Here is a 27,463-nt window from a genome sequence, read left to right on the forward strand (position 1 = left end):
CAAATGATAAGTGTTATTGATAAACACACACATACACATATACACACACATATAAAAAAATTAACTGACAGGGTTAAAAAGCGGACTGGGCAAATTACAGAAACAGGACAATGAAACACTTTACTAAAGCAACTGTAACTAAATATGAAGAATGCCAAGAAGGAAAGGATGCTCAATAAATGTCAAATGAAATAACGGACCTGGAGAAAAATAAGAAGAGGTCACAGAAGGAAGTCAAACATAACTTTAAGAGTAGTTTTAACAATTCCAGGGATACAAGAATCGAAAGGTTCTTCTGATCCAATGCTCACACTGATGGATAAACAAGCTGGGGTCCACAGACATGAAATGAGCTGCCCCAAGCCCAAATAGAAGGCACAACACACAACACAGTGCCCTTAACCTCAACACCATGCTGCTGCACACCAGGAGGGCAAAGGTGAGCCGTTAGCATTTTTTAAATTCCATGGTTGCTTGAAACAGTCCAAATAATACACAACTAAAATGTTTTGGTTTCATAAATTATAGCACAAATACAGTGAGTAATTTGGCACTCACATTCATTTTATAGTTATTTTTGTAACAAAATTATTAAAACTAACTTGTCATTTAGAATTTTTGAATGATTAAAAATCTAATTTAAGAATCCGGATTCAAGTTTACCTAAGATTAATATTTTTCCACATAAAACAAAAAACTTCCATCAAATAATGTGTAGATTTTATGTAATATGTCTCAGGTCAGAAGCAAATCACCTTAATGGAAGGTACTGCTTGAATCCCAGCTTGGTATGTCATTAAATGTACTATCTGGTCTTTTTTTAAAAAATGAGTCAAACAATAAATGGTGATTAACAAACCAAATCGCACATAGTTACCTAATGACCCAAAGGATCACTTACACAGGAGTAGAGTTTAACGTTATTTGAAGAACAATAATAAAAACTAGCTTTAGCTATTTAGCACACAGGTATTCCTAATTCTAAGTAAATTTAATATTAAAATTGATAATGTAGGTAAATAATTGTCAAAAAAAGGCTCAGAACTTGGGGGATTATCAGTCCGCGTTTACTACATTGAAGATTCCTACTGGCAAAATGTTAATGCCCTACCTATTGCTAGAGATTACAAAGAGAGGAAAGGCTAAATTCTAGGTTGTTGGCAGCATATGCCCTGAGGACTGCGTGACATTAAGTGAAGTTCTGTGATTTAAGGGCGGTAATGGTGAGCAATGAAGAAAGACCTTAAATAGTGCTGGGAGGACAGCAAAGAGAAAAAAAAATGCTTAGAATGCTACCGAACCAGATGCACTGCCACTTTTTCACTAAATTTTTTTCAACTCAAAAAAATTTTCCCCTTACCCAGAAAACATTCCTGATCTTACAATGGAAATCAAAGGAATAATGAGATTCAGTTTTAAAGAATTTTCTTTGAAGTAAATGTTACCAATATCTTGCAGCAGATCATTAAAGAAAAATCTGGGTGCTACAAAAATTAGAAAGTTATTTAAAATGTTCTAAATAAATTGCATTTGTCTGAAATAATCATAGGAATACACTGATATTATGTATTGTTAAATTCATAAAATGAAGAAAGTTTCAGTTATCACTATCTGAATCATAATCAACTAGTTTTTGTGTCAGTTCCACAATAATTTAAGCCAAGAAAAGGTAGATTTTGTTCTATGTCAAGATCACAAGCATAATACTCATAATTACAGCATTTCTGGTTATTTAGATAGATGTTGCTTATAGGATTGCAAACTATTGATTTCTTGAAAACTCTTTATGGCGTAAGAAATTCTTAAAGAAAAATTTATGAAAAAGAAGAGTTTTAAAAATGTTTCTTGGGTTGAGTTTTTTCCTCAACTGCCAATGATTTTGAAAATAACATCTGAAACATTTATCTGCAGAAAATGCATTTTTTAATTTACAACTATTTCCTCCCAAATTATGCTTCTAATAAAGCTACACAGTTTCATATTATACTAAGCAAAGATTCTGAAATCATTTAGTGAACATCCACACTGTCAAATTCCAGAAATACCTCCAACCTACTGTATTACTATATAAATAATGAGAAGACAATCCTATAATGTAAACAGGAAAAGTTTAGGAAACTCCAGGATATAAGCCTAATTGCCCTGTTAACTGTAACGTCAAACTTTCGACAAACAAACACAAAGATTCCATTTGGAATTCCTTAGGTCTCAGAAGGAATAAAGGGTTACCTTTCCCTGTAAATCAGTGGAAAGCCTCCAGGATAAAATATCCTTCATTCACAGTCACCCAAAGATTATAAGGATCTCTTATCTTAATAGAAGCACAATTGCCCTGTAATTATAAATCTTTTTTGCATGTGAGAATTATATCAATACAGGATACAAGGATTATACTTGGAGAGTTAAGTGGCAATAACTATAAAGCCATTATTGATGGAAGAAGGGTTAAGAAAATATCTTGCTTATTGAAAAAAAGGTTTGAGAAGAAAGTAGAATGGTGGTTGCCATGGGATGGGGGTGGGAGGATGGCGAGTGTTTAATGAGTACAGAGTTTCAGCTTTGCAAGATAAAAAAGTTCTGGAGATTGGTTGTATAATAAGGTGAATATACTTAACACTAATGTACTGTATACTGATAAGTGGTTAAGATTGTAAATTTTATGTTATTTAATCTTTTAAACACAATTTAAAAAAAAGTTGAACAACACCTGAAGTGAGACATTCAGACTGATTAAGGATATTTTTTCCTACTCCTAGTAAATTGTATGTTTATATCTCAAAAAAAAAAAACAAAAACACAACAGGTTGAGAAAAGTCATTCAAGACTTAGAAGGTCAATTTGTTTGTTTGTTTTTTATGAGGGGGAGGTAATTAGGTTTATTCATTTATGTTTGGAGGGGGTACTGGGGATCGAACCCAGGACCTCGTGTGTGCTAAGCATGCTCTCTACCACTTGAAGGTCAACTTGTGAGAAGGCAAAAGACAAATAACCTATGGATTTGATTCAGGCTGGAAAGACTCAGACTGTTTTGGCTGTGAAATCTAGGGAGTATTCAAGAAGTGGTTACATGTCAAGTAGTTTAAATTTGAATTTAGGAGGTAGGGGAGAAACTGGCATTGATTACTGCCCAGAAAGCTAGCCAATATGTCAGCACAAAATCTTAAATACTTAGATTTGTGTATTCAGCCTCTCTGTGTTTAAAGCAAGCTGTAGATCTTACTTGTTAATAGCATAACAAGAAATCATCATCCGATGGCGCTATGGCTGACAGTATGAAAATCTAAGCAATTCCAGCTGGAAAAATGATATGGAAGAAAGGATGCATGTCTAGGTCCATGATGAAGAATGGCCTCCAGACCACCTGTACCAGAATGAGAAAGACTAAGAAGCCAACTTCAAACCCTACTCTGGACCAGCCAAATCGGAATCTCTGGGGATGGGGACCAGAGCCTGCATTTTTAATACGCCATGTACACTAATGTATGAGAATAACTGGACTAAATTTTTAAAATTCTCCCTTTAAGGCAGAAGCTGCTGTCCTTTTAATGGAGGTTAGAACTCATTAGAGGCAAATACAGAGTTTAATGCTGAAGGGCATCCTTGATGACATTGTCATGGCCATGGTTCTTTGAGTTCTTCAGAGGCACAGGAGAGATTCTCTGCTGTTTCAAAGGAGGGACTATTGGATTAAAATAATCTCTTTGAAGTATTAGAAGAGACACATTCCTAGGTGAGTCACATGATAGTTTGAGCCCTAAGAGCCGGCTGTCTGGCTAAGTTTGAAATTTTCACTGAGACCCACACTGAGAACTTTATAGCTCTAAAGCAGAGATGACAAATAGCAAATATTTGGCACGAATGCTGTTCTTCTCTCTTTCCTCTGGAAGCAGATTTCAAATTCTCAACGCAGCACTTTAGGGCAGCCAATCGATTGTAGTAACAAACACAATGAAACCAATTTGTCATTACTTCCCCAGGCATGGAAGGGGATGCAGAAAGAATTGGGCTCTCTTTATAGTTTTACACATGCACGCACACGGACACACACACACACAATTTCTGTAAAGGAGTAAAATTTACGTGGCTAAATATTTAGAAATGTGTGCTACAGAAATAGTTATAGATTTTGGCATAATATATTTCAATGTACTCTCTCTCTCTCTCAAATGTATTAGTATTTGAAATTTGGAAATGTTAACAGTATTACAGAAAGCACAAATGACTGAAGAAGTGACAAGAAAAAAGTGGACTCTCTAAGTTTCATATTGGTTCACGCTAAATCCCTGAATTTAGACATTATTGCCACAGCTACCCTTATGCCTTTTACAAAGACTTGAAACTCTCCAGTAGAGAATCACACATATTATTTGCAACAATAATCAACTTCCTTGGAAACCTGACCTCTAATACAGATTATTTAAAATGAAATTAGCAAACTGTGGTTTCTTTCCATCTTAAATTAGCAGTGCAAGAAAAAATGAAGAACAAAAATATTATTCTATTGCTTCAAACTTTAAACAGAATTTAATCTGGATTTTTATAAAGAAAAACTTTGATAATATCCAATAATTTGGTCTTCCAATTGACACTGCTATCACTTACATCTTTCTAAGTGAACCCATAGAAGGTACTTTTGATATAGCAATATAAATTCTAAACTTATTCTTCATATAAACTTTTTTAAAATGAATGATTAAAAGTGAACTATTTCTTATGAAAATTATAAAATATTTCATTTTGCAGGGCAAATTTCATGTAACCTATCTTAACTAAATCATTTAATCAGTAAAGCTCATGAATATTTGAAAACTGGTTTTATGTTGTTTTGTGATAACAAGGGGTGGGAGGAAGTGATAAACTTCTCAATCTGTTTTCAGAATAATACTAGGAAAAGTGAAATCACACTTCTTTATCCAACCAGGAAAATTAACAAGACCTCAACACAAAAGTTCCAAGTATTATTTCCAAGAAATTGTCACAGAGTTGAAAAGACTCTTCAAAGTAGTAACAATCCAATTTTTTCTGATTTATTAATTCCCTTTCCACATCCTACATGAGTGCTCATGTAGTTTCTTCCTTAAATAATTCCAGTCATGAGGGGGTAACACTCCGTCTTGAAGTTTTCCCTCATGTTGAGCTGAAACCTTCTATAAACCTCTATTCTGTCTGAAGCCTAACCAGATTATAATTCTGAGGCTTAATTCTTTTAAATCTAAAAATTTAACTGTAGCTATAATATAAACAGGATAGGGAATATTAAGAAAAAGTTACACTGCCCGTAATGATCCTTTTGAGTTGGTGAGCAGTCAATCTTTTTCACAGTTAGGGATTCATTCATTGTTTTGGAGCACTAATCACTAAAGTTGGAAAGAAGTTAATGAACTTGCAGAACTGCCAAGTGTCCATATATGAAGTAATTTAATGTTCCTGATAGGATGTGACCCACTGAAATGACAGGTTATGTATATTCATATATATTAACTATACAGACATATATAAAATATGGTTTTATTAATTTTGATCAACACATTAATTAGAAAATGTCCTCAGGTTGGCAAATGTAAATTATTCTTCAATATGTTAGTTATGTTTTCAAATAATATTCTCAATGAGTATTCAGGTGAAGTATCTCTAAATTTAAATCAATGGGTCCAACTGTTAATTTGAAAAGAGTATCATAAATACACTACAGTGTATATATAGTTCCTCTATCCTATGCATATAGATAAAACATAGGAAGATGGTGAAAATACTGTATGCTTTTAAGAGAAATTAGGTATTTCTTACCACTTGTATATCTTAAGAGATAAGCAGCATTTTAAGCTTTAGCCTTTATTTTCTGTTTACTTAGCCTATTTTAGTAATTATGAACCATTTCAACTAAAGGAGTATGTCACAAAATGTAAATTGAAAGGACTAAACTAATTCCAAGTTCCCTTCAAGTCCTAGTATTCAATATTCCCTAAAACTTAATAATCCTTGAGAATAGAAATTATTCTCTTTCCTTTAGTAAGACCTGTATGCCAGAGTTATTTAATAAATTAAAAATATGCTTCAGTCTCCATAAATTTGGAAGCTAAGTTTTTCATATAAGGATTCATCATGGTTAATTTCTATCCGAGATATCTCAAAATAGCTGTCAAAAAAATCAGAGGGAACTAAGAAGAGTTGCTAAATGTAACAAAAGGACAAAAACAGAAGAAAATAATTTTTTACCTAAACTTTAGTTAATTTATACAAAAGGTTGCTTGTTTTAAGATTTGTAAACTTCAGAAGGCAGCATGAGAAGCACTGAGCTTTTTTTCTATCACAATGTTACAGCTGTTTTGACCCAAGTTTCTCCTTCACTATCTTTTGTAGCTAAGGTAAAATCACATCAGCCTAGAGTATTGGGTCTTAAAGTGTGGTCCCCAGATCAGAAGCATGGGGTCACCTGGGAATGTCAGAAACAAAAAGTCTTGGTCCTCTCTTCACCCCCCATAACTAAGGAATGGAAACTCTGGGGGTGGGGGTCAGCAAACTGTGGTTTAACAAACTTTCTAGGTGATTCTTAATCCCCCTAAAGTTTGAAAACCATTGGCCCAGAGTAATGAAGACAAATGTGTATCTGTAAACAGACCAATCATCTCAGTTTATCCCTTGGGAGTTAAGAAGAAAAAAAACAAAACAGAGGAAACTTGGTAATTAAAATGCGACAATGAATGGAATAATGCAGAAAGAGTAGGATGACAGAAGTTGCAAAAAACCCCAATAAAACTCTCACTAATATTGATGACTTATTGTAACATAACCAGTTGACTTTGGTTCATGAAAATGAACCTGTAGACCCACAGTGAATAGTAATTTGTCTCCTGTCTGCTCTCAGGATAGAATTGGGATGATCATCTGTATTTTCATCATCTGATCCCTTTAAAAAATTATTCACATTTATTTGAAATAGTTGGTTGGGATTAGAGATTCAATCTGTAAACTAAAGATCAAATAAGTTGGATTTACTAGCACCATACTTCAACCAACTAGGCGAACCCTCATATAAGCAAATGTCTTTTGATGGTACCAGTCCCATATACATAGGGAGCAGTTTTGGATAAAATAATTCCCAGTAATCTGAGGCAGACTTATCTATAATGGTAGTTGGGGTAGATTGTGCTTTATTATTTGGGAGTTTAATTTCAGAGTATTAAAGGCAGTCTGGTCTAATTGACTGAGCACAATCTTTGGCTTGGTGTTAATTAGGGTTCAAATATATTAGTCCTGAAATCCTGAACCAGTTTCTAAAAACCTCTGGAAAATTATATTGAAATGGGAATGATAAGAGCATTCTATAAAGATTAGGAATAGTAGTTATAAAGGGCCCAGCAAAGCCTAGTATATGGTAGGTATTCAATACTTAATTATTATTGTTATTAGTATTATAAGTTATTAGTATTGATAAAACTTGATTGACTCCCTTTTGTTACCACCTTCTGTTTAAAAATGGACACGGTGCAATTTTCCTACAGGTTGAATTCATTTTTGAAATTACCTGTCAATCATTCTAGTCAAAATATTTTCTGTAGACCCACTGTGCACTGAAAGGTTGGAGTAGCTGACCTCTAGGTCCATGTCATCCCAAGGGAAATGCTTCCCAGTCACCCTGACCTGTCCGACGGCAGCACGGTAAGTGCTGAAACTAGTCAAGTGAAGAAGTAGCCCTTCTTTCTCAGAGTCTATACTCTAGTTTATTAGGGCAATTTCTAAATTTCCAAACAGAAGCTTTAGTCTTTCTTTATTGAAATGAGTATTCTTAACCACTTTCAACAGGATACAGTGTACAGAAGGGAGGGGAAAAAGGGAAGGTTATTTATGAATGACAGAATTTTAGAATTCTACTTTTATGCCTGCTGATAGCATGGTTTACACTTCTGGGGGAATTTACTAAACAGTGATAGATAAAATTCCATAATAAACTCAACTGGAATTTCAGAGTATTTTATCCTATTGAAATTCTAGAGTAACATCATTGCATAAATCATACTGCTAGTCTGAAGGTCCTAAAGAAAATAAAGCACTTTTTTAAGTAAACTAGCAAAAGACAAGGAATGTTTTATATCTAGATGTCTTCTACATATCCTTATCCTTTTTCCTAAATCATTATCTCATGGTTCCGTTGTTTTATTTGCTGGGTAATTTTGGCACTTAGGTGGGTTCTTTTGGTGAAGTTGCTTGGAGTGTTTGAAATGGGAAACAGAAAATTTTCTACAAAATGGCCAGGGCAAAGAGCTGTCTAAACTATTCTCTTCCATCCATTTAGCTTTCAAACTACACTGAAGAAGCAATCAAGAACCTAAAATGGATCTGCTATTTTGAGAAGAAGGAGAAGAGAGAAAAAAACTTCAACAGCCAATTCACTCCATACAATCTGTTGATCAGATTGCTGCTGTGAACCACCACCAGGCTAAAGATTGTTTTATTATATTGCATGTTTCTGCAATGGAATTTTATGTGCACAGATATTTTTGAAATTAACAAAATACACGTGTGTATATGCACTTCAAAATGCCCTTGCTTGCTCTTAAACACTGTCTTTGATAAAGCAATAGGCACCCAAGAGAGGTTTAGAGAGAAAGGTGTCACTCTTTTTTAATCCTACTGACAATGGTGGTGGCCCTGCATATAGGAGGAGACTGGGGTGCCTTTTAAATAAATGCTTCTAAGTCAAAAACCTGTGTCATGCTTCTCTTCCCCCTCTAATCATCAATCTTTGCAGTTTCTCAAGACTAAAAATGAACAAACAAAAAAACTCAATATGATGTTTTATCCTTGCACACCCTAGCGGTTACAGGTCCTCCAAAGCAGAACCATACTGTTTGTGGTTCAGTATTCTTTGATTTTCTTTGTTAAACAACATGATTTGTAACATAGGACTTTCAGTAGGACCAAGGAGATAGGAGTCAAAGAAAGTACTTGATTCTCAGGGACCACTGCAACGATAATTGCAGTGTATTATTTAGCAATGTAATTTGTGACTATTTCAGGAACAATGGCTTTTCAGAAAGTGATGTTAACTTTAAAAATTCTTCTGCCATGTGGAATATAAAAAAGGATTCCCATATATATAGGACAAGTGATACTACTTCCAAAAAATGAGACCTCATACAGGTAACAAAAATATTTCTTAAAATAAAATTAGAGCATAAGATAGTTACATGGTTCGTATACAAAAACTTGGTCTTAAAGAGGACTAGGAACAAAATTATACTTTGTGTGGCTGAAGAGATTCTTACATGTTATAAAACTGACACTTCCGCATGTTCTTTTTGGCATCATCACAGGTTGCTGCATTATTATAGTTGTTTTTAATATAAAGAGAGAATCTCTTACTCACAATTTCCAATTCTGGTATTATCCATCTATTTTTTCCACACCCCATTGATACAGAATTTAAAAATTTTAGAGTAGGAGGGAACTCTAGATTCTGGTACAATCATGTTCATGTTTCTTTTAAGGGAGCCATCCAACAAAAGTTTTTGCTCAGGGCCAGGCCAGGACACTGGCAGAATTAGGTCTTACTATTCTTTCACAAATGCTCTTTTAAAGATTAAATAAAGAGGAATTTAATTTTGAGAATGACTTATTTCTCCCATTTGGGTTAGACTGATTTCTTTTGTTATAGGCAAGCAAAATAATCAGCCACCCCTTTTCTCTTCTCTATGTCTTCTTTTATATTTGCTACCTCTAGGCAACAACTTCATCAAATCCACAACAAATCATAAATAAAATCCTCAAGAAGAGTGTTATCCCATAGAATCATTTTCTCTACGAAAAATCAAATACTGAGTATTTCTGAATACAGGCATCCCAGATAAAAGACATTCTGATTCTAATCAGATCAAATAAAGTAATCAGATTTATACCACTGTTTTGATAAAGACAAAAACCAACAAAAGCGTTTTTCTCCCAATTTTACACTTTGAGCAACCGTCTCTAGCTTTTACATACTATCAATAGTTTTCTTAGGGATTTCTTTCCCTTCCCTTTTCTTTACTCCTAGTAATTCCTGGGAACAATGAATACTTTGAATAGAATAACACAGAAATAAGTATAATGGAGTAAAAAGAAAGTACAGACAACTCCTATTCAATCTTAGAAAAAAGTCAACAGCGCTAAAGAAGAAACTGTATATTCCATTTAAATAAGTATTTTCTTCATATTCACATTACAAACTAACTTCACTGCAGCAGCACTAATTCATTATGAGTAAGCTTTAATTTACTGGCAGACGCCATTGGCCTCAATAAGAGTAAGTAATTTCTGACAAGGGAAATTCCAAAGAAGGTAAAGTTTGGAAACAATTTACCAGAAAGCACCAACATGGGAAACTCCTTAAGGATGTTAAATTATCATTTTTTAGCCTACTGTTAAGCAAAATTTATTCCCGAAGGTGAATTTACCTTCCTTTTGACCCTTCTCTTTAAATAAGGAACAATACTTATAAACCATTTTAAGCTTAAATAAGTAAATACCCGGCGATCTTTACCAATGTTGCCGATTCTGCAAAGGATAATGAATTATTCATCACTAAAATAAAAGGAGTAAATTCTTTTAAGCTTTCAAAATATATGTTCAAGAGGATGCTGTCTTCTAACAACACCTCTCTCATGCTACAAACAGGAAATCATGCCATCCATTATGGAGATATTATTCTAAAGCTGAAACCAATGCTCTACTTTTTTTAAACCTTTGAACTTTTTCACAAAGTTTACACATACCACTCTGTTAAACACATTCTTTCTAAACCCAAATATTCTTCAAGATATTCCTGATAGTATTGGATCTTTTACTTTGGTTGTTTTAATTCGTAAATAGATAGGATCCTTCAGGGTTCAAGCATGGGACCTTTAATTTTTCAGATAACAACTTTTTTCTTGGTGGTTATTACAAAAGTGACCTTAAAATGCCCCCCATGTGAATAAAAAAGAAAATTATGACTTTTTTGGTGGGGGGAGGGGTTGGGTAACTATTAAAGCAACTTTGTTTACATTTTCAGGAATAGTAATTATGCTAACTTCAGTTTTAAACATTTATTTTTACCATTTCATATTCTTCCAGCAGAGAATGGAGATGATTTAGTTGTACTTCTTACCTCACAGGCCCCAAGTTTTTACTCTTTCCCCAAATCATCATAGAATCTGCTGGTCCCAAAGATACTGGACAGACTCCGGGTCCCTCAACAATTTAAATAATCAGAACTAGTGTTATCCCTTTGCTTAGTCTTGGATTTGATCAGGTGCTAAATGAGTTATTCATTAATATCTTTCTCATCATAAAGATAAAAGCTCGGGTTAGTAAATCAAAAGATTTCAATAGCATCATAACCTTTTGTTGTGGTTCTAGTGCTGATTTGCTCTTATAATGGCAAGGTCTTTGGATAAAAATAATAGTAGCAGAATCAGTAAAAACTGACTAAAAGTGATAATCTGTTAAAGCTTTTAAATATGGGTGTTTTCCCTTAGAGAACACAGTTAATCTAAAATAATACTTGGTTAAATAATTTAACCTCCTGAACTGTATTACTTTAGGAAAAAGACTAATACTTTTTTGAGGGAAGGAAGAGGGGAAGATAGGAAGACAAAAGTGGTTAGGAATAGGAAAGGGAAGAAATACTCATACATTAAAAAATTGATAAATAAATAAATAAATATATATATATTTGCATTTTGAGTAAATTCCAATGGGATTCATTCAAAATTTCCTTGAGGTTCTCTTGGTGTCAAAAATAGTTCAAATTAAATACTATGTTAACTAGATCAAGTATTGAATCTAAGTAAAAGGGGAAAAAGTTCACTTACAATGGCAGATCTAAAATGGATATTACTGGGTACAGGAGAGTGTATATGATACGTTATTAACTGTATATTTAAAAGGAATATATGTGTATTTACACATGTTTGTATATGCAGAGTAACTCTAGAAGGATGCACAAGAAACTGGTAACACTGGTTGCTACTTTTCACTGTCGACCCATCTGGTGCATTTAAATTTTGCACTACTTGCATGTTTTCCCTATTCAAAAATATTGATTAAAAACTCACCCCTTAAACAAATTTAAATTACTTAAAAATCAAGTCAAATTAAGAAAAAAAGATTACTTTTTACATTATACAAGGAAATGTACTAACACAAACTTTTTCTACATAAATTTGGGTATGACAGAGTTAACTATGATTTAAAAACTCAGCTCTCACAAGACATGAATTTAGGAAAAACACACTTTCCCTGTGCCTCATTGTTACAGCATTGTGGACTACAGATTGTCTCGACAGCATGCTAACATCCTCACTCTCTTCCTCTGACTGGCTAACCATGAGCCACCATTTCTGTATGAAATTCAAGAACTCTTTAAGGAAACTTCAGAAAGATTTTAAGAATCTTATTTGGCAGTGATAAATATTACACTTGTATTATTCTGTTGGTACAGAACTAATTTTAACTTTTCTTTGTGGTTTACTTTAGACTTTATCCTGCCAGAGATGTTTGGTGTTTTGGTAAAAGACTTCAAACTACGTGGTGACTAAGCAGAGCTCTTACATAAACCTTGGAATAAGATTTTATAAATAGTTCCAATGAAAGACGTTTGGAAATAAGCAGGAAAAAAAAATCTCACACTAATGAAAAAATTATTTTCAGAACACTACTTCAAATTTCCAATTAAGTCCTATTTACTTAAATATTAAAATAAACCATAAAACAAAAATCTAAAAAAATGATAGTACATAGATCAACTCTCAATGGTAGCTGCTTATTAAAACTGAGTGTCTGAGGGTGCATTCCAATTTCATCCTCTTCAAATTGTGCAGCTCAGATAAATGTTTATTTTACTGAAAATATTTGCAAAATTACAATATAAATACATGATTATATTAAGATAGGATCACTATATATAATGTATTCTTATCCACAGATATAAAATGAATGCAGTAAATATAGTATACTCTCGATGAATTGTTAGTACACAGTGTTTCTTAGTAAAGTACATACAACCTATTATTAAGCAACAATTATCTAGTTCTCAAATGTACATCTTAGGAAGTTTTAGGATGGAAGTATACACTAAATCCCCTAATACCCTTTTTGGTTGGTGAAAGCTGGATTTCTGCAGATTTTGAAATAATATCATATTTATTTTAGCAATTGTTCTTAGGCTCTTGGCATTTCTTTAATTTGAATTTAATTTCTTTAGTCTAGATGTTTTCTTAATGATGCCACATCAGCCAACCATACTTTTAATTCTAGAACAGTATCATGTACTGTCTTTTCATTAGTAATTTAAACACACATCAATAATGAAACAGTATCATTAAAATTCTTTTGGTCTATACAAATTCCCAAAATTCATTTTCAGGGTATTATGGGGAATCTCAATTAGATATAATCTCAACTGTAATACTAATTTGGGCTAGAAATAGTTTTTTTTATTGATTCTAGCCCTTAAGAATACAAATATGAACTCTACTTCAAAATTCTTTGTTAAATGTATTGTGGTTTGTTTCGGAAGCATCGTCTACTCTTGGCCATTACACCGACTTAATGGAAACTTGTTACTACAGCAGTTCCAACACAAACATACGCATGCAAGAGATCACCCTACAGATTCTAACTACATAGTTATCGAAACACACCCCACCAGTCAAGTGGCATAAATGTACATCTTTTATATACAAAAGGTAAAGTGCATTATTAAATTAGTGAACTGACAGATTGTCTGCCTGGACCATATAGCTTTCAAATAGACAAATGTGAAATTCTCCCATTAGAACCAATTATTTCAAGAGGTTCCAACTAGCTTTTCCACCCTGTCATTTACTTTTTGGCCATGCTCTTTAGTGCAAATAAGCTTGTGTTTGACTCAAGTTTAAGGGACATGGCAGTTTGGGGCTTTAACAAGGAAAATTATAAAATGTGGCAGAAGTTTAATACTTTTATAATACATTGCATCTTTTGCATATAAGCAACAGATTAGTGCTGCTTTCAATTGGTAGGAGCACAATGCCAACCATTATGAGGAACCCGTTTCCAAATTTCATACTATTAGCTTATATTATTACAGTTTTGAGTCTGTACCACATTATACTTGGATTATTATGTGCAAAAGTCATCAGTGTTTTAGAATTATACAGTGAACTAGTAATTCTGGTTACTAATTTTAATGCTCACTGTTTGATTTCTAACACATCCAGTTGCCTTAAGAGTTTTATGTCTTCAAGGCAGAGATCCTATTATTTTGAAGAATACCATGTACACTTGCAGCTCCATTTATGTTACAAATGACAATAAATAAAATGTATATTGCACAGAGAAGAATAGTAGCTTATTTTTATAAGATACATGGCAGTAAGCATCCTAACACCAGTGTTTTGGACTGGATCTCATTTGATTATGGCTAATGAATGATTGGAAATTTTAAGTATCAAAAAATCATAGCATCATTTCATTTTCCAATGAGCATTAATTTTGAAAAAAGTGAGACAAAAGGACTGGCAGAAGGCTTAATGATTCTAAAGTATATTCAATTGCCAGCATATATGCATTTATCCAATCCGTAGCTTTGAGATGGTAAAAACTTTGAAGTGTACATGTAGAAAATTTGGCTGCTTAACTAATTCTTTACTTAAATTATTAATGCAAAATTAAACTAATAATATTCATATACAATGAGTTAAAGATATTTAAGTCTGACATAGTAGTGTGTATGTATATATATAACACACGTATACACACACACATATATGTATATATAGACACACACACGCAAATCTTACCTACCAGACTAAAAAGCAAAAAGGAAATTATTTAGACTTAACAGATATAAATATTTTAGAAGGGAAGGTTAAGAGAGTATACAGTCACAGCAATGCAATAGTGATAGGAACACTCGAATATTGGAATAGTCACAGCTCCAGTTTGCCACAATCTGACAGGTTAACTATTATTAATAGGCACTAAGATGGGCAGCAGTACAATCAGTAGTACAGGAATTCAGGTGCACACCACTCCTTCGCAGACCCCAGACCGACTTTTTATCAAGCCTATGATAGTTTACATTTAGGACTGTTTCAAGATCCTTGCTACTTTTAGAGTCTCAACACCCACCATGTGCTATTAACTCTAGTACTAACATTATCTTCTAATCTTCCAAAGTGATCCAGATGGTCCACAATTATAATGAACTAGTGAGATTCCTTCATACTACTTGAGGAAACTGGAAGTACAATCTACAAGCCGACACCAGCATATATGTCTGGGCAACTGATTGCTTGTCTTTTTAAGTAACATAAATCAGTGAAATTAATTTTCTTAATTCATATTAGAAAGGTCTCCTAGGGACCTTACTTAAATGTATTTGGGGACAAACTTCTGGAAGAAAAAAGTTATAGTGATTATGAATTCCTCATCGCATTTAAAAGAAGAGCTACATTCTGATCTCAATCCATGCAGCCAGCTCTCATCAAGGAGAGCTATATTTGAGGGCTGAAATCAGGGTCTGGCTCTTAAAACATGATTGTATGGACTTATTGTGTGGGAGCTGAGTAAAGCCAAGATAAAAGACAGTAATTTCATTCAGAATAAAATGCAGCTCAACAGATAAAATTTCAGGCAGTTCATACAGGGTGGGTTGGTACACATATACATTATATCCACTTGTTTAAAAAATTGCTTAGGTGTTGAAAAATTGCTGTGGCACTTCCCGGAAAGTAATTTTTAATACGAGTAAATGGGTGAGTCTTGCGTAAAGTAAACCTTTTTAAGTATCATTAAGAGCACCTTGGAAAATGCCTGAATTTTCCTTTCAGATATGTTTATAACCAATCTTCACAGAATATTTTTTCCAGACTGAAATTTTATACTTATTCTAAATGCTTTTTAGAAAAAAAGCTTTTTCCCCCTGGAATTAAAACATCTGTAAAAGTCAGGTTTATACTGGAAGTGTTGACATGCTTTGAAGGGTAGCAACTGCAAAATTGCTACTAAATATATTATTCCAGATGTGTTTTTATATAGATAACTGGTGCACCAACCCCTCTGAAACAGTGTTAAAGCAGCAGCATAAAATATAACACCTTGAGTCCATGATATATTTTGGGAAAGAACCTCTCACAGCCTTCAAATTAGCAGGAAAAGCTAAAACATCAAGATTTCCACAGCAAAGCCATAGGATGAAGCCTCCCACGCAACAGTGACATAAAAGTAATTCCTGAAACTTTGGATAGGCAATAACAATATATGGTACAATAATCAGAGGTGAAGATGGGACTGTTAACTAGCTTAGAATAACCAATTAAAACTCTCCCATGGTGTTGATATGGCAACTACAAACTGTAGGGTTACCACAAAATTTGAAATTAGAGAATACTACAGTAACACTAAGATTGGATTCTTTAATGGTACTGTTTAATAGTCAGTGACCCAACGGACAATTAATATATTTCTAACTTGTACTTTTATAAATATATATATATATATATATATATACTATACTTGAAGTCAATTTCTGTTTCTGTGGTAACTGTCCTACAGGTAAGCCTAGCAGCTTTTAATGAAGTAGGAACGGAATACTTTTTGGGGGGAGCTTGTTAAATAGAAATGCACACTTCCAAATTAAGTATATGTATCTTTTTTCAGGCTTATGTCATAGGCAATGTAAATCTTAGTTATGGTATTTAGAAGGTCAGAATGTCACACTTTGTGCTGATTTGCATACTTCAATAGTCTGGAGCAGCTGAAGCAGCTAAACTATTTAGCTTTGGGAAGGCTGGAATTCCCATAAGAATGATTGTGTTCTATGGATAACATAACATGAGAATCAGACTCCTTGAAGTATAAACTACTAGAGGTATTACTAATAACAAAGGGCCAAAAAAGAGGAAAAACTTCTTCAAATGGTTATGGATCAGTACTTTTAGCCAATTTTATGATTTTTAACTTTTGCCTGATGGAGTTCAATTTCATCCTAGTCGAGGCATTCTTGTTCTTCACCACTGGCCCTTCTGCCATCCATTCTCTTTTCTTTATGGCTGTTGCAAATTTTCCTCATCTCTTCTTCATACTTGATAAAATTCTCCCCAAACCTTGTCCAAGCTTTGAATGGAACAGTAATAGTATTACGGTAAGGTGGCCTCACCTCACTTACCTTCAGGAAAATTCCATATTTATTAGAGCCCACATCAAAGTAGAACCTTTTATTGTCCACTCTGAAAGAAGTCCCCTCTGGGAGTTCAACCGGGTCATCGTCTCCAGCTCTTCGTTCCTCGATGTCCCCTTCACCATAGTCTTCAATGAGCTGAACCAAGGCATCCCGAAACTCAATCATCCCCTGTGCTGGGAGGACAATAGTCTGTTCCTGGCCCAAAGTGTGGCCAAAGTAACCTATCATGCCAGTCCCCCGTATCATGGTTTGTCTAATCCTTAGGAAGCGACCCCGCTGATTTTCCTTTAGGTCTAGATAATATTTCCTATTGTCTCTTTCTATGTAGTCTGTTTTGAGGACACTGTGAGGGTGCTCCTCGGACCCCACGGAGACTGGTGGGGAGGGTGCGGAGTGCTTCTGTCTCCTCCTGGAGCTTTGCTCTTTGCCGTGGCCATGCTCTAGTCGGTGGCCTTTCAGGCCCAGGTGGGCATAGTGCTCGATGAAGTCCCCCAGACAGTCCTTCAGCTCCGCTGCCACAGACAGGGAGAGGGTCAGTTTACTCTTTCTGATATTGTCTTGCCGGCCTCTCCCTATCCAGACTTCGGCTATCTTTAGGAACCGGCCCCGGGAGCTCTGTTTCACGTCTAGGTAAAACCTCTTTTTCTGGATGTCCACTCGTTTGGAGGCCAGCTCCTGGATTTCGGCTGCGCCTCCAGCCTGATTAGGGGTGGCTGAAGCCGCGTAGTGGGGGTAGTGGGAGTGCTGGGCCTGGGGATAGAGTCTACTCTTGCTTAGGCCAGGGCCCCCTACATTCTTGCCGCCACGGCCACGGCCGCCGCCGCCGCCTCCCCTTCGCCTGGCTCTTTCCATCTTCAGCTGCAAGTGACAAACAGACACACGGGGTGGGGTGGGGGAGGGGTGTTGAGAACAATCGCAGACGCCCCTCGGCCTGCGCTGCCCCCGCCTCCGCCCGGGACCCCCACACCGGGCCGCGCTTTGCAAGGTGCCGGACGCCGCAACGCCGGGCTCCTGCATCTGCCGGACGGTCGGTGGCTGGCGGCGTCTCCCGGCTCCGCACCGGACACAGAGCATCCCTCTGCCGCCCCTGGCCTCCCGCTCCCGCTCGCCGCCGGGTCGCCCACCTCGGGCTCGGCAGCCCCCAGGTCCCCAGCAAGTAGACACTCACATCAGCACTGCCATCACTGCCGCCGCCGATGCCCTTCACGACCGCCGCCGCCTCCAGCTCTTGGCCCCTCGATTGCAGCCGCCGCAGCCGCCGCCCCCCGCCTGCTCCCCCGCCGCCGCCGCCGCCGCCGCCGCCGCTCGCACCGCCCCCCGCCGGAGCAGCCGGGCAGGGGCATCGCCTGCGGTGCCCACTGCCGCCGCCCCTCCTGCGGCCGCCGCGGGGGCCGCCGCCTCTCCTCGGGCACCCGCCCGACACCCGCCGGGGAGGGGAGGGGGGGCGGGGAGGGTGGCGGCGGGGGGCGGGCAGTGGACCCCGCCTCCTCCAGCACAGCCCGCTGAAGGGAAGACGGGGTCTCACGCTCCCCCTCGGGGCGCGCCTTGACCAAAGCCCAACGCTTGGAATGGAGCGTGAGTGCGAGGTGACAGGACAGGTGTGACGACGTGACTAGGACCGGGGTGGCGAAAGCGTTCTGACTTCTCCAGATTCCGCCGGGACGCAGGACTCTGGCGGCCCACCGGCACCCGTACAGACTACATTTCCCGGAGTGCTCAGCGGCGGCGAGGGTTTCCCCGCGCATGCGCGCCGAGGAGCCAGCTGGGACTTGGGACGGCTGCAGCGCGGCGCCGGGTGAGCGGAGGTCGGGCATGTTCCGAGAATGATGTGTACTCTGAGCGCCGTGACGCCCCGGCGTGCACTCTGCAGCGCGGGAATGAAGTCTGTTGAACTGGTGTCTGTCCTGGATGCCTGGGTTCCAGACCCTGCTGCTGGGGCGTTCCACAAGTCATCCAGCTGAAGGAGAAGTTCCGTTGAACTGGCTCTTCTCAGGGTAAGGTGTCCTCCCTATTCCTGCTTCCAGCTCCAGACCCTGGGGTATCATTTCTAGCCTTCTCCGACACTGGAGGTGTTCATTCCGGCAAAGCAGGCGTCTGGGCTGCGTGGGGAGGTTCCTTAGACGGACATTCTCGTTCCCCTTTCCACTTCACCCAGGTGGACTCCATCAGGGGCCCCAGAAAGCACCCAGGAAAAGTACCCAGATCGCCCAGGCCTTCTCACAGCTGCTGTCAATCCAAAGTGTGCTTACTCGCCCCTCCAGCTTTAACTTGTGCGGCTGATTGGTTGCCTGTCGCGTGCCTTTTAGGATTCTGTCCTTCCGATACAGTCATTACTGCTATAGAATGTGAGACACTCCATGTTTACACAACAGGGTAGAGGGAAATAACTCATTATGTTTAATGTAACAAGTTATGTAGGTTTTTTTTTGAGTTCAAAGTTTTTTTAGTTCAATTCTTAATGGTTTCTTTTTTCTTTTTTCCTGGCTGAATTTGAGTTGTTTTCTGGATATGTTTGAGTATGTAAAAATTCTCCGTAAGGAAAAGGATATCAAAATCCTTAGGATGCTAATTTAGTAGTCTTTAAGCCAGAGTACTTCGGCTTTGTATAGTTTGGTTTGTTAATTTTGGGGGAGTTGCAGGCCGATATGGAGGGCAGTGCAGATTTTGATGTCATTGAAGAGTGGTCTCCCTTTGTTAATTCAACAAGTATTTATTGAGCACTGCCCTAGGCATTGGGGATACCATCAATGAACAAAGCAAACACAAATCTCTCTGCTTTTGGAGTTTACATTTTGTTGAGAGATAGGCAATGTCCAGTGGCTGGTGTTTCAGAAAGTGAAACTCCTGTGGAGAATAGTAAAGGAAAGAGAAATGAAGAGCGTGGGTGGGGGTAGCTGCAATTTTACAGTAAGTGGTCAGGGGAGGCCTGACTGAGAAGGTAATTTATGAATAAAGAGCTGAAGGAAATGAGAGAGCTAGTCCTGTGGTTATCATGGGGGAAGAGACACTGCAAAATCCCTGAGGGAGCCTGCTTGGTGTGTTGGAAGAGCAGCCTGGGAAGCCAGTAAGTTAGAGCAGCGTGAGATAGAGAAGAATTGTAGGAGATAAAGTCGAACAGCAAAGAGCAGAGGGACAGTGATGCAGGACTTTGTAGGCTGTTTTGAGAATTTTAGTTTTCATTCTGAGGGAGAAGGGAACCTCCTGGAGAGTTTTGTCAGGGAAACACCATGATCTGAATGATCTTCAAAAAAAAAAATCGTAAAATATGTATAACAATATGCCAGTTTAACCATTTTTAAGTGTACGATTCAGTGACGTTAATTACACTTCCTTCACATCTAGCAGGAGCAAAAACACCCCTGCCCATACCATGGAAGGAGAATCCTGATCTTTGTTACAGTTGACTCACTTTGGACCTAGTAATTATGAGCAGATTTGGAGACCCAGAGAACTGAGACCTGGGTTATTGTTCCTTTCCCTGAATCAATTGTGTGGTGGAGGAATGGGATTTCTATGTTGGCCTTAAAACAACTGGATTTCATTCCTGGAATTGGATTTGAGTGGGAGGTCAGTCCCATTCAAAAAGCTTTGCTGTTAAACATTGTGGGTGGGGTGAGGAGAGTTCAGTGGGTTTGTTACCCTTGTCTTTCCTAATAGTGTTAAGGTGATCAGCCTCTTTTTTTCCTCCTCTCATTCTTGGTTTTACTAAAATCATAAGACTATGTTTATCCTCAGCATCCCAAGTTGGAAAAATATAAATCACGATTGATCTCATTATTTACAGAGGCCCTTTATATTACTCTCAAATTGCAAGAAAGAGGTAGATGGGAGTTGGGAGGGAGGGAGGAGAGGGAGAGAGATAGACATGCTTGTTGGGAAACAAACTATACACTATTAAAGCTCTCCCTGTACATATTTGATCTCAGTTCCATTCTGTTCCCTGTAGACGCCCCTATTACCTGGTATGTATCCTCCTGCATTGTTCTTTGCATTTATATACATAAGCACAGAATATCATTTTATATTTTCAAATTTAAATGATAACTACTCCTGATACTTAGTTTTTCCTATTTTACTTGACACCTATGTTACAGAACTTGTCATCTTGATACATATAGTTCTATTTTGTTCTTTTACTGACTGCTTATTATGCCATATTATGGATATGTCCTTGTTTATTTAACTGTTAATATACCCTCCCTGTTGCTTGTAGTATGTTTTATTACAGTCTGCTAGAATGAACATCCTTTGCGTACATTTTGTTCACCTGTGTGGGTATTGAATGGTATGGAAATTTAAGTATTTGCTGAGTTCTACAAAATTTGAAAATGATGAGGCCGGTTTCTTGTCCCTTGCAAATATTGTATATGATTAATCTTTTGAATTTTTGCTGCTAATGGTATATCAAAGTTTTAGATAGCTTTGTTGGTTTCATTTATTAAATACTTTGTTCTTTCTTAAAGATTAGAAATGCCTCCTTATCATATGTCAGATTTCTCTATTTATGGTATATTTTGTTCCATTGATTTATATCTATTTTTATACCAATTCCACACTATTTTAATTACTGTTGTGTACTGCTTCATACTTAATAGAGTTTCCCCTTATTGGTCTTATTTTCAAAAAAAAATTTACTGCTTGTGACCAATTTTTCTTTTTAGTGAACTTTAATAAAACTTGTGTGTTCAGTGAAAAATCCTGCTGACATTTTTTCTTGGTATTGCTTCTTGAGTGTATTGATTTAATTAATATTTACAACTTTGAGACTAACTGTCCTGTCAGTATGTCTTTTCTAGCCCTTTTTGGATGGCTTAGTAAACTTGTCTGGTTGTCTTTAAAATGAGTCTCATGTTTTATGTTAGTTTATTCCTTAGTAGATGGTCATTTTTGCTGTTACTAAGTTTAGATATAAATTATATTTTTAAATTGATTCTTGCTTATATTTAGAGAAGTCCTTTATTTGGATATGTTCATCTTGAATCTAGTCATCTCAGGAGTATTATTTTAGGAGACTTTAGCTTTTTGATAAGAGTTAAGCTTACCTTTCTGAAAGCTGTTTAGTAATAGCAGTCTGCCTCTTTTTTTCAAAGCCATTATCATCATCATCACCTTTTTTTTTTTAACATTTTTTATTGATTTATAATCATTTTACAATGTTGTGTCAAATTCCAGTGTTCAGCACAATTTTTCAGTTATATCATCACCGTTTTTATTGTTATCACCAGCCTCATCATTGTTCTGAGTCTTGCGGTACTGCCCTCGAGGATTGTACAGGTTTATCAGCATGTATCCTCCCTCACCTGCAGAGCAGTTAGCCTCTTTTAAAGGTGATTTCCTTCCTTCCTTCCTTTATAAAATGCCGAATACATGGGAGGATTAAGAAAAAGGATGGTTTTTGAATAATTTCTTGAGAAATAAGTGATTAAAATAATTTCACATTCTCCTCAAAATAACTTTCCCTCCTGAGCCTACTTCAAGCCTTTGCTTCTTTCTGACTCCAGTGTTCTCTGCATTTTATGATCTTCCACCTTTAGTCTGATTGGCTGACTCTTCAGGGGAGGGCAGAGATGCACCCTCTCTTTAGGTCTCTCTGAGACCAAGATATGGGATCTTCCTAGTCTATGGTAGGAACAATAGAAGCCATTGGAAAAAATATTTTTGTTGTTTTTTTTACTTTGTTGCTGCTCCTGGGAATTTTGATGTAGTATGAGACCACCTACTGGCACCTGATCTACCTTTTGCTGTTCATTCCTGAAACGAAGGTGCTGGAGTATGTTGGTGGAGAGTTGGACTGGAAGATAACTTTTGCCTTCTAGGAGGTGTACAATCATCAAGTTGCTGATTTTTCCTTTTACTCATTTTACATAAGCTTGCCCTGTCCGAAGAGGCTGTATTTGAAGTTCTTATGAAAGATTTGATTGGGTAAACTTACAGTTGCTTTCAGATTGTGTATTAATTTAACAAATTTTTTCACTCTATCTCTATTTTTATCTTTCACTCTTCCACACTTAAATTGATCTTATTGTAAAACATATGCATTTTTCTTTCTACCTGGCAATGCTGAACTTTAGCCCAATGCAGTTTTACATCCTAAAGTTAAATATCACTCGTTTAGTTAAGTTATAATTATGTGTTAAATTGCTATTTAATGTTATTTTAATTCTTACTTTGATTTCAAAAGGGATTTGAAACTCTCTTCATGTGAAATTATGAAACTTTTGGTATTGTATATTTGTGTGGCTAATTTGTTTATCCTTCTAATTTATTTTTATTTAGGATTGGAGTTAAAGAAACCAAATGATTGACCACCTACTTTCATTTTCAGTTATTTATTTGTATATTAATTAGAATGCAGGCATAGAAAACTTGATTCAAACAGGCTTAAAAATAAAGGAATTTATTATTAAAATGAAACTTGAAGGCTAAGGTAGGGCTGACTTGAAAACTGATTTAGTCTGTCAACTGTGGCTCCATTTCTCATATTTGCCATCTTCTATGTATTTGTCTTCAAGCTGACTTCCATCATGGTGGCCAGCTGGCTCTAGAAGGCCCAGGCTTTTTGTTCTCAAATCGGGGGCACCTCTTCTGGTAGCTTTCTAACAAGAGCAAGATGTATTATTCTTGGAACTCCCCTAAACCCTTCTTTTGTGTCTCACTGCCCTAATTCAGTCATAAATTTTACACTTAACTCAAATCCAGGGGGATGCCTTGAGTTTAGACCCCAGTTTCTGAATCATCATTGTAGCAAAGGGAATGGGATTACTTTTAGATCAGTTGAGTTTACCATGGGAGCTGGAAATGGAGGCAGCTTCCTTGAAGCACATGGACTTCATAGGTAACTGGTCATTAGCTGAATTAAATTTATATTACTGGACAAAGAGTGCAGGGTGGAATGGATGCTGGGTAGGCAACCATCAATGTCCTCTTTTTTTTTTTAAGCATGTTTTAAGGCTTTACTGAGGTACCATTTCAAGATTGATCTTTTTTTTTTAAATTGAAGTATGGCCAGTTACAATATGTCAATTTCTGATGCACAGCATAATGTTTCTGTCATACATATACATACATGTATTTGTTTTTATATTCTTTTTCATTATAGGTTACTACAAGATATTGAATATAGTTCCCTGTGCTATACAGAAGAAATTTGTTTATTTGTTTTATATATAACAGTTAGTATCTGCAAATCCCAGACTCAAAATTTATCCCTTCCCACTTTCCCCCCGATGATAAATTTGTTTACCATGTCTGTGGGTCTGTTTCTGTTTTGTAAATAATTTCATTAGTGTCTTCTTTCTTTCTTTCTTTTTTTTTCAATTAATGTTCTTTTGATAATGAGTCCTATAAAATTTCATCTCAGGTGGTATGAAGTAACAGTAAAAAAGGAAAAGGACAAATAGTCAGCCTAAGCAAGTTTTAAATTGACTTGCTTGAAAACTTTCTGTGCAGTTTCCCAGTTTATGGTGGTTGATTTTAGCTGACTGGCTGTAGCTACTTACAGAACAGAGGAAATTCATTAAAAATAATGAATTATTCAGTTGGGTAGTGAAATTCAGTTATAAAGCACTTCACTGTACCATGGATTCAGTTCAGGTCATGTTCCTGGTTTATGGGCAGTGTGGCTTCTCACAGTGACACAGCACCGTGAGAGGCTCTTATCCTTTTCCCCGTCACTAGCATTTTAGTGGCAGATTATTGTATATATTTGGTTTTATTTGTACTTTATTTCAATTGACTTTATTAATACAAATTTAAATGTGTACTTTTAAAATATAAATTATCTATTACATAATATTTGAGAGTTATGAAAATTTAGTAGATACCTATAAAGAAATAGATCTCCAAAAAAGATTCCTGTTTTAAAAATTGTACTGATTTACTTTAGCTGAACCAAATGCTAATGGTTGTTTTATTTAGCTTTTCTAGTTTGCTTGCTTGGGTTATTTGGAGGGAAATTAAGATTAGCAGAAAAATAGCAATAGAGTAATGAAAGTCTTGAAAGCCTCTTTAATTAGGAAATTTAATGAGGGCTTTGTCATGGATTCTTTGATTCTAATATTTTTTTCCGTCTGCATGCATTGAAAAGTAGAATTCTCAAAAGCAATACAGGAGAGAATACCTTATACAGTATATGTTCTACAATAAATTAATAGATTTTGCATGTCTGTTTATATATTTGTGTGTGTTTATGTATGTATAGATATATGTGTATATGTATATATAAAGTAGTTGCTAATATATTGGTTAAGTATAGATAAACTCAAAGGGCAATATTACATTTTCAAAAATATGTAATATAATAAATTAAAAGAAATCAAACCCAGAATTTTAAAAATTCATTGCATTGATAACATTTGAAAGGCTTTTTGATTGGAAACTGCCTCTGTTAGTAAAAAATACATAATTGTATAGGTGAAACCCAAAATGTCCAACCAAAATTAGGACATTGGTAACTAAATTGAATTGCTGAATCAGTTAAGCTGGTTTGGATTTATAAGCTTTCTATGTTAGGTTATTTGAAAATTTATAAATCCAATCTTCCAGCTTATCAGTCTTTGAAATTTCTTCTTTTTCTATATTCTTTTTTACTCACATGAAAAGTAAGATGAGTATATGAATACTACCGTTGTAATTTAGATTGTAATTGGAAAACTCCTAAATATAGTTTGTGAGGTATAATTACAGAGAAAGAAAATAGATCCATGTTGAAATTCAGTACCCCTTGGGTCAGGTCTGAAGGGTAACATGAAGTCTTTTTGGATTAAGTGAAACCATTTCTCTTCTCTACTTGGATTTGTCATTTAAAAGAACATTCTGCCTATGAAGCACTTCAGTGTTTCATTAACTTTTGATAAATTTATATACTTTGTCTAGTTTGTATGGATTTGGTGTCTCTTTCTGCACCCACAGATTCCTGATCCCTCTCAGTATTCTAAAGGGAACGAGGGATAATAGCAGTAAAAGAGCTATCACTGTTCCTATCAATATACCAACTTATGTACAGTTACAGTTTAAAAGATGTCACATCATGGTTAGCACTGTTCATCTTCACATCAATCCTGTGGTCAGTAAGGCAAGTAGTATATAATGTAATAATGTAATAAGGCAAGTAATATAATGGCAGTTAAATCCCATTTAACAAATAAGGAAATGAAAATTTAGAAAAGTAAAATGACTTGTTCATGGTCACATGGATGCTAAGTGGCCTAGGGTCAATGCATAATTTTCCAAAAAATGTTAAAGACCAACTCTGATACAAATATACAGTGCATATATGTCACATTTATTTAGTTCATTAATGAGGAAACCAACAGGAGATAAAATTGATTCAAAGAGGAACGAAGATGATACAGATATTAGGGTTCTCTAGAAAAACAGAACCAATGGGATCTTTACAGATACAGAAGAAGATATTTACTGTGAGGGATTGGCTTGTGTGATTATGGAGGCTGGAAAGTGCCACAGTCTGCTGTCAGCAAGCTAGAGGCCCAGGAAAGTCAGTGGTGTTGTCGCGTCCAAATCTAAAGGCCTGAGAACCAGAGGGGCCAATGGTGTAAAACCTGCTCAGAGTCCAGAGGCATGAGAACCACGAGTGTCTCAGCTCAAGCAAAAAGCAAGTGTCCCCTTCCTCTGCCTTTTTGTTCTATTCAGCTCTCAACAGATTGGATGAAGCCCAGCATGGTGAGGGCAATCTTCTTTATTCAGTCTACCTATTCAAAAGCTGATCTCCTCTGGAAACCCCCTCCCAGACACACCCAGAAATAGTGTTTGACCAGCTCTGGGCTGGTAACCCTTAGCCCAGTCAAGCTGACACAATAAATTGACCATCACATAAAGACTTTGGAGAAGGAATTTTGGAATAATTGTTAGGTTAGATTACAGAACTGTAATCTACTGGACAGAATTCAGTTGCCTCTTTACTAGACAAAAATTTGCAAGTTAACATGTAACTTCATAAAGTGTGAGGTTTTAATCAGTATAATTATATCAGGATGAGTCAAGTAAAGGTATATTCCATATGAATTAATCCTTGAGTGGGGCTTAAGGGGCTTGTTTTGAATATGTGGTATTGGTGGTGACTTGGGCCAGTGGACCAGAAATCTTGACAAGGCTGAAGAATGACATATGACATTGAAAGGACATGTTGCCATCTTTTTGTCTTACTTCTAACTTTTGGATATATTTTCTTGACACCAAGCAACATTGGAGCCTGGGTTTTCTGAGTCCAAGTCTGGATTTCTTTCCTCTCTACTTCCCTGCTTCTTCATAGTGTAATTT

The 27,463-nt window shown here is 36.5% G+C and overlaps 2 protein-coding genes across 3 annotated transcripts in view; one reads left to right on the top strand and one right to left on the bottom strand.

Moving 5' to 3' along the window:
- The window catches only part of PURG (purine rich element binding protein G), a 33,551-nt gene extending 15,042 nt beyond the window's left edge, over positions 1–18,509 (bottom strand). Inside the window, 2 exon segments of the mRNA XM_074353612.1 lie at positions 17,171–18,043; positions 18,354–18,509. Of these exon segments, the coding sequence (XP_074209713.1) occupies positions 17,171–18,037 (867 nt within the window). The 5' untranslated portion in view covers positions 18,038–18,043; positions 18,354–18,509.
- A 433-nt stretch (positions 18,510–18,942) lies between these two features.
- The window catches only part of WRN (WRN RecQ like helicase), an 89,526-nt gene continuing 81,005 nt past the window's right edge, over positions 18,943–27,463 (top strand). Inside the window, exon 1 of one of the 2 annotated variants that reach the window (XM_074353611.1) lies at positions 18,943–19,179. In XM_074353611.1, coding sequence (XP_074209712.1) covers positions 19,094–19,179 — 86 coding nt within the window. In that variant the 5' untranslated portion in view covers positions 18,943–19,093. The remainder of the gene's footprint in view (positions 19,180–27,463) is intronic. The other variant, XM_010953216.3, reaches the window with a different exon arrangement.

This window comes from Camelus bactrianus, chromosome 26, assembly GCF_048773025.1.
Source record: "Camelus bactrianus isolate YW-2024 breed Bactrian camel chromosome 26, ASM4877302v1, whole genome shotgun sequence".
Taxonomy (NCBI): domain Eukaryota; kingdom Metazoa; phylum Chordata; class Mammalia; order Artiodactyla; family Camelidae; genus Camelus; species Camelus bactrianus.